Raw genomic sequence first — 8,035 nt, 5'->3', positions numbered from 1 at the left:
CCCTACTGGGGATGTGCCCGCAACCAAGGTACATGCCCTTGACCGGAATCGAACCTGGGACCCCTTAGTCCGCAGGCCGACGCTCTATCCACTGAGCCAAACCGAGGGCATTTGACAGAATTTGAGTAGTGCTTATGTAGGGTAAAGGGAGAAAAAAATATAACATTGAAAAAAGTCTAGCAGCTACCCTTTTGTATGTTGAACGTATGTGTGAATTGAAAATGTTTAGTTAACACCTCAATGTTGATCTGTGGGAATATAGTTTTAAAATATTGTATTCTAATAGAAGAATATTTAATCATAGATTCCCTGTTGTCTACTATTAAGATTTAATGTTAAGTCATTTAGATTTTGAGTAAAATAATAGAATCTATTGGGAATCTTTACAGAAATGAGAAAACAGCAGAAGATTCCCTATCTGGTATTCTAGACCTGTCCTCTCTGAGAATCCAATTCTAAATTTCCAGTTACTGGAGCTCTCCATTTCAAATTCAGTGTAAAAATAATTAAACTTGCCACACACACATACACACCCTTTATCAACTAGATTTTCTATTTCTTTTGCCTTCTGTACCAGTTACTTATTCTAGAAACCAAATATTGACTCTCCCTACTCTTCAGCCATACCCCTCCATATGTAGTTGCTTTCTACATCTTGGAAAGGGCAGTGATAAGACCCAAATTCCATCCTAGCTTTATTGCTAGTTTCTTTGCAATTTTGAGAAAGTCACTTACTTTTTTCTGTGTTCAAATTAGTCCCTCTAAATTATGGTATTTGAACCAAATATGATATAGTGGTTAAGAGCATGCTTTTCATAATGAGGCTCTCTCTGCCTTCTAATCCTTGCTCAATCATTCAGTAGCTGTGTGATCTTGGGCAAGTCACTTCTCTATGCCTAAGTATCCTCAGCTATCAAATGAGGTTAATAGTAGTCCATCTCTCACAGGATTGTTTCGAAGATTAATTGACCTACTATATATGTAATATTAGTAATAGTACCTGGCACAAAGTAAGGACTAAACAAGTGTTATCTCTTGTTATTGTTACGATTTTTTAAATTCTTTGCTCTTAGTTTCTATCATTTTGCAATTCTGCTCTAGGAGTATGTCTCCCATTTGCTACTGTATTGTCACTATAACCCTATTATCACTCAGGATTAAATTAGTTATTACATGCAAAATGCTTAGAATAGTGCCTGGCACTTGGTAAAATAAGCACCTGGTAAGCATTCGCCCTTATTATTGGTCATTGTGATTTTTACATAGATGACCTCTCGGGTCATTCAGAACCTGTCCTTGCCATTAGTAGTCAGTCCTCTGTCTTTAATTTTCTCTCCTGCTGTCCAGATTGGTCTTTCTAGGACACTGTTCATATAGTATTACTCGGTTTTGAGACTTTCCGATGCCTAAAATGAAAAAAAAATTAAAAAGGATTCTTTGATAGAGATAACAGATGACTTGCCACGACCAAATGAGAAATTAGTATCAATGAAAGAGGTAAACTTAAATTTTAAGCAGTGAAAATTATGTTTCAGATACTTAAGGACACCGCTTACTAAAATAGTCTCAAATTTTTATGGAAAGAAAAGTTGTACTGATGAACAAGTTCAGGTGGACTTGCCTACTTACTTATTTTTAGCAAGGAACTAAAATTAAAAATTTATCTGAAAAACTCAGCAATGCAATTAAAATGGAATATGAGGGGCAAAGGTTAGGAAGATTTTATATTTTTATTTTAGGAAAATTAATGTGTTCACATTTAAGGAAAAATTTAAGTGTGGTTAGTAATTCTTTATAGACAACTCTGGTGAGTTCACTTTAAAATTCTTTTTAGAATTTAAATGAAAATAGCTTAATTTCTCTATTTTGAAAATAGCATTGTTAGCTTATTGTTAGAAGAATCATAAGAGAGCTTATCTAATTTCTTAAAGAGAAGTCACTTGCTATGTGTTCATTTGCATGACCTGCTCTTTAACCCTTTGTTTGCCTTTAGCTATTTTTATATTTGAAATATTTTAGGGTATCATGAGGAAAAGTGTTTTTCTCCAGTAAAAAATTGCATTGGATTTTGTTTTTTAATACCAATAGCTACATAAAGAAAGCTATTTCACCATCGTTTTAGTTTTCAGATGATTTTTAAAAGTCAGGTTTTTAATGTATATTTTTAAAAACTTGGCTGCAGGAAATGGCAGATTGAGAGTTAATGTGTTACATGGAGGGAAGAACAGTCCATTGGGGGTTAAATTGCAGAGTCTAATGGAATAATAACTGGTAGCACCATCTGCTGGCCTACTTCCGCAGAAGGAGTCAGTATTTTTAACGACATCTCTAATATTCATGCTGATGCATTTTGATGCTTTGTGCATGCATTTCTTTCTGTGCTTTGTTGGAATCTGGCTATCTGCTTATAGCTATTGAGGGAACTCAGCTTTTCAGGAGGACTTTACAGCCTTTTTCATATCTAAATAGGGTGAACAGTGGAGATAAACTTGCTAAGGCAGAAATGTGTTGATCAATCACAATGTGTATTTGTGGAGGGGTTGTGCATCTCTTGGTTGCAGCTTGCTAAATAGGCCATTTAGGAATCTTTCAATGCTTTTTTCTTGAGCACTGCCTGGGGTGGTGAAAAAGCAGAGGGCAAGCCTTTGTCTGACGCCAAAAATGTCTTCAGTGAAGAGGCCAAGAGGAAGGGTAAGTGAAAGCCTGAATGAGTGGGAGGAGGAGGGGTTCTTTGGGCTAAAAGGCTAATGGGATTGAATAACCTTCCTTATTACTGGCTGCTGCTGCGGGAGTCGTACTGCATCGCCATCTTGAGCTTGTTGCTGTTTTCTCGAGTCTTGGTTATTTGTTATAGCCTGTAGGCCTTAAGGTGGCATTTTAGTGAGCGATTCTAAGCCTTCCTTCCTCTCCCAGTGCTGCAGCACTGAGATGAAACCTTTGATGAGGCAGGTATAGAAAAGATATCCAGTGAAGCCCACTGGAATCAGCATGAAAATGTGTTTGGAAATTCCTGGTGGTTTTTTCCTTTGCTATAGTCAGAGGCATGTTTACGGGTAAGAACATAACAAAACTGTGATCTATATGTGGATGAATGTGTGTTTTAAGAGGATATTCTTTTAAAAATGCTGTTGATCTGCTTCCTGTGATATTGCTAAATATTAATAATTTTAACATAAAACTATAAAACTTGTTTTTCCCCCCCAGAATTGCTTGAGCAAAATAATTGTGATATAGAAAGGGGGGGGGAGGGACACATTTTAACTCTTTCACGGAAAAACTAAAACTTTCTCTAATTTTAAGTATGGGAATGTTTACTAACTAGCTATGTTGCTGCCTAGATTGCACATTAAAATTATTTCAATGTTTCAGGTTCTAGTTCTATTTTCTTGTAAACCAGAGGCTTTATTTTTCTAACAGTTATAATAGGAGTAGCCATTCTGTGTTAAAATTGCTAATTTAAATGTATTAATAATTTTCAGAGTTCTGGAATGAAGAAGAAAGAAAAGACTGTTTAAAAAATTCCAAATGTATAACATATTTGCAGGATAAAATTTGAATCAACTAATCAAGAATACTGTGAAAAATTCAGTGAATCTGTATTATCCTTTTTTAACCTTCATTTTTAAAAGAACTAGTTGAGCTTTTTGTTTCATACCTACACTAATTTCTAGACTAGCAAAATGTTTTAATTTTCAATTTGTAGCACTCACATATTTGCTCATGTTTGTCACTTCTTTAAGCCTAATTTAAAATATTCAGATATTTATGTTCATTGTTTTTTTTTATGTACTCTGGTATGTTGTATAAATAATATTTTGGTTTCTCTAGCCTCCGTCTTCCAAGAAGAATGATGGTTCTGGGACATACACTAAGTTGCAGAATACCCAGGTGAGGATCATGTCCGAGAAGAAGCAGAGAAAAAAGGTGGAATCAGAAAGCAAGCAAGAAAAGGCCAATCGTATAATATCAGAGGCCATAGCCAAAGCAAAGGAGCGTGGGGAGCGCAATATCCCACGAGTCATGAGCCCTGAGAACTTTCCTAGTGCTTCAGTTGAAGGAAGAGAGGAGAAGAGAGGCAGAAGGATGAAAGCCAAGCCAAAGGACAAAGAGAGCAAAAAAGCAAGAACTTGTTCTAAGTTAAAAGAGAAGTCAAAAATTGGGTAAGTTGGTTAAGAATCAAATTTAATTCCTTTGATGTGCGTGTGATGAGTTTTCTCCCACTTTGGAGTTTTCAGTTGCTAGAGACTATGTGTACTGTTTCTTTTTTGACTGAATTAGGTAATATTCCAGGATCTACTAAATTTTATCATTCTGTGAACATAGCTTTCTTTTTTAAGTTAATATTAGTAAAAGGAATTTTAAAGGAAAATATTTGTATATCAAACATAAAAAGAAAAACAAACAAAACTAAATTCATATTGCTGTTCCAGTTTCAAATTTACTTTCTTTACAGAACATGCATTAAAATTCTTTATAAGATCTTTTAAGTTCTCAGTCATACTCCATTGGGCACCTTATACTTTGGAAACATGAAATACAAAATTTTCTCATAACCTTTGACTAAATGGAATGGCATGAAAACTAAGACTATTTTAATGAACAGTAAGCAGCCCTCTGGCTCTTACGGTCTTTCTTATTTAATTCATGTAATCAAGAGGCCAGGTGAGGATTAATGCTCCAAGAGAAATACAAGGACAAAGAATTGCTCTAGGAGGATATATTAATCCTAAGCATTTTTATTTGACAAATTATCTAATACATTTTTAAAAAATAAAATGTAGTAAGTATTATTTGTTCTATATGTATGTTTGTTTTATATGCAAGGGTAAAAACAACCTAAGGTCAATATAGTTTAGAATTGCTTTTGCAGAATATTTGGTCATTTTTGCAGGCTTTATATGAAAAGTATTTACTCTTTTCATTTTTTCCCCACACAAGAAAGTACCAGTAAATAATTCTCTTATTATGGAAATCTTCATTTGCTTAAGAAGTTATTGATACATTATGTAGATATTTAGAACTATCACAGTTTTTTAAAACAAATTAATTCTCAGCATTTTAAATGCAACCACCAAACTGAATTATAGTGTTAGGTCCTGATGCCTTTCAGTCCAAACCATTAAATAACATGTGCTCTCTTGCAATAATAGAGTAATAATTAATATTATTGATTTTGTATTTTATTTGCAGATAGCTTAAATAAAATTTTAAAGATAACTTTCTACTACTTGCATACTTAAAGGTTTTGGTATGAAAGTATCTTATTTTTCCAATATGATGTCTAGTTTTAATTTGCAAAACCTCATATTTTAATCCTTTAATGTATTGAAAGTTAACATAATTGAAGTCAGAGATCTGGACAAAGTTGTGTACTTTTGAAAGGATATTTAAAAACAACACATGAAATGAGGGCATTTTTAGAGAAACTTGAAAAGTTACAGTAAGTTTAAATGGGGCTGGGGGGGTGGAGGAAGGGTAGCTATCGGCAAAAGATACCAGAAGTGAACTGGGCTCAAGAAAAAACAATGTACGTTAGAGGAAATTAGAAATAATTAAATTATAATAGAGAAATGTGGATTTTTTGAAAGATGTGAAATGATATGGTAGGGAACAATAATTTATTGCAGTTGAGTGTCTGATTCATTCTGTGGTGTTTATATTTTTGTTCGAAATAGATTAACAATAAATTATTTTAATATTGCACAGTATTGATCAATTTAGTACTTGTTTTTATAGATAACATTCTTGAAAACATAAGCTGATAATTGTACTGGATAGATACTGAGTAGTTGCTAAAAAGTACTGTTGATAGTATAAGACTTTTTTAAAAAACAACATGATTATATTTAATACACAAGTTTAATAACAAAAACATGGTATTTCATTTGCAATGCATGAGAAATGGTTAACATCTTTAGTCATAAACAAGCTCTTAAAAGCCAGTAATGGACATTATAATGCAAGCAAAATGGAAAAAATAAAATGAAATAATGCAAGTGATCATGAGAGTATAGAACTTTTTGATAGAGGAATTTCTAAATTGTAGGCAGGTAAGTAAAATTGAAGCTTGCGTATATATTGTTATTAAGCTGTTAGAGTAAAACTTTATCAAAGCCAATGATTATTTTCATTTTAGAGGAAAATGTATAGTTGGAAATGAAATTCATATACCATTTAGAGTTGCTATAATAGTCAATTGAAGTATATCATTTCTGTGCTTTCCAATAAACCATTATATTTTATAATTTTGAACTTGCTAAGTTTTAAATTTTTGTATGAAGAGTCATTTATATAGCTTGGTTACATATTTTAATTCATAGCATTTTATGCTATATTAAACATTTTCTTATAAAATGTTGTTTTCCCATTAGTTTTGAATGAATTGAGCTGTTGCTAATATCAAATGATGGATATCAGATAAAATTGAAGGGAATACATTTTAGAATAACTATCAATAATGTGAAATATAAATTTTAAAAGTAAATTTGTAAACAGTAAGTATGGTTGATGCATAGTCAGTGTTGGTGTTTATATAACCCATATGTTTGATTTTATGTACTCTAGGAAGACTCAACTGAAGAAAACCAATACTGCCTGTGCTTACTAGTGTGCTTGAAACTTTTTATTATTTCTGTCACTTATAGATTAATGTTTTAACCATACAAGGAGTAGAGTGTCCTTTTCAGAGCACTTTGATTTAGTCTCATTTAATCTTGACAGCAGTTCTGTGAGTTAGATTGGGCATGCAATATGATAATGTGCTCAAATTCTTTGGCTTTGGAACCAGTTGCATTTGTTCAAATTCCAGTTTTGTCACTTACAAGCAGCATGACTTAACAAGTACTTAATCTCTTCAACCTTTAGTTTTCTTACACATAAAATGGGGATGATAGTACTTGCCTTGTTGTATTATTTTAAGGATAAAATGATTTAATAACATTTAAAGCAAACAGAACAGTACCTGGGATTTATGTAATAAATGTTAGCTATTGTTATTTTCTGAAAACATACATAGCAGATAGCTGTTGAAGGAAAACAGGGCCAGGAGCCACACCCTTCATTCCAACCTAAACTCTCACTCACCTGCCTACGTTTTCTTTCCATTAAAGCTCTGTTCCTAAATAAGACCAGTTAAAAAAAATCAGACAAAAACAAAAACAGTTGCTAGGAGAATAGGTTAACTTTTTAATGGCTTTTTCCATATGAGCACGTCTCTGTTTGTCAGATTAGCTAGAATAGCATTTAGGACAGGTAAATGTAAAAAAAAAATTTTTGTAATGATTTCAGAGAGGAAGGGAAAGGGAGAAAGAGATAGAAACATCAGTGATGAGAGAGAATCATTGAATGGCTGCCTCCTGCACACCCCCCACACTGGGCATCGAGCCTAGGACAGGTAAATTTTGTTTGAAATACGCTTGAGTTTGAAAGAGTTGCCCATGGTTATGTGGAAGGGTGTGGGCTGAAATAGAAGTGGCAGGTAGGACCTGAGAGGTAGGACCAGAAACAACCCTTTTCTATTTTAATGTCTTCATATCTTGGCACTCAGGTTCTAACAAGCTGCCTTTCAAGTAGATTAACAGCAAAATAGCAGGAACTTCTTAAGTAATAGTAGGTACATAATAGATGGGGATGGAATGAATTTTATGGGATGAATGCATGAGTGAAGGAATAAAAGTTTAAATATTAAAAGATAACAAATGGTTGAGTTTGATTTGTTAAATCAAAAACAAATGGCAGGCTAATCCTTCTCGAAACCACAGGGATATAACTATGGTTTAGGAATAGTAGAAACTTAAATTCTAAAATAAAATTCATTCTAAGACTTCCAGTATAATTTTCCTAAGGCTCTATTCAGTTTTAAATTATATATTATAATATCACATGATGAAACATTTATAACTTTGACATTTAAATTGTTTCCATGTTGTCAGTTAGAATTTACTTATTTGTGTTATAGATTATCAGACTGACATAGATAGAATGCCTTTGATACTTAATGTTCTTGTAGCCCTATATATTTAATCTGTAATAGTCC

General features: G+C 33.0%; 1 protein-coding gene across 7 annotated transcripts in view; it reads left to right on the top strand.

Moving 5' to 3' along the window:
* Positions 1-8,035, top strand: part of CHD9 (chromodomain helicase DNA binding protein 9) — a 128,717-nt gene that overhangs the window by 50,504 nt on the left and 70,178 nt on the right. For 4 of the 7 annotated variants that reach the window (XM_014528417.1, XM_014528421.1, XM_014528416.1 and 1 more), the window contains one exon: positions 3,829-4,160. In XM_014528417.1, coding sequence (XP_014383903.1) covers positions 3,829-4,160 — 332 coding nt within the window. Of the gene's footprint in view, positions 1-2,331; positions 2,692-2,826; positions 3,054-3,828; positions 4,161-8,035 lie in introns of those variants that run through there. The other 3 variants (XM_014528419.1, XM_014528420.1, XM_014528422.1) reach the window with 3 other exon arrangements.

This window comes from Myotis brandtii, unplaced genomic scaffold (genome assembly GCF_000412655.1).
Source record: "Myotis brandtii unplaced genomic scaffold, ASM41265v1 scaffold633, whole genome shotgun sequence".
Taxonomy (NCBI): domain Eukaryota; kingdom Metazoa; phylum Chordata; class Mammalia; order Chiroptera; family Vespertilionidae; genus Myotis; species Myotis brandtii.
This window is presented reverse-complemented; position numbering and strand designations above follow the sequence as displayed.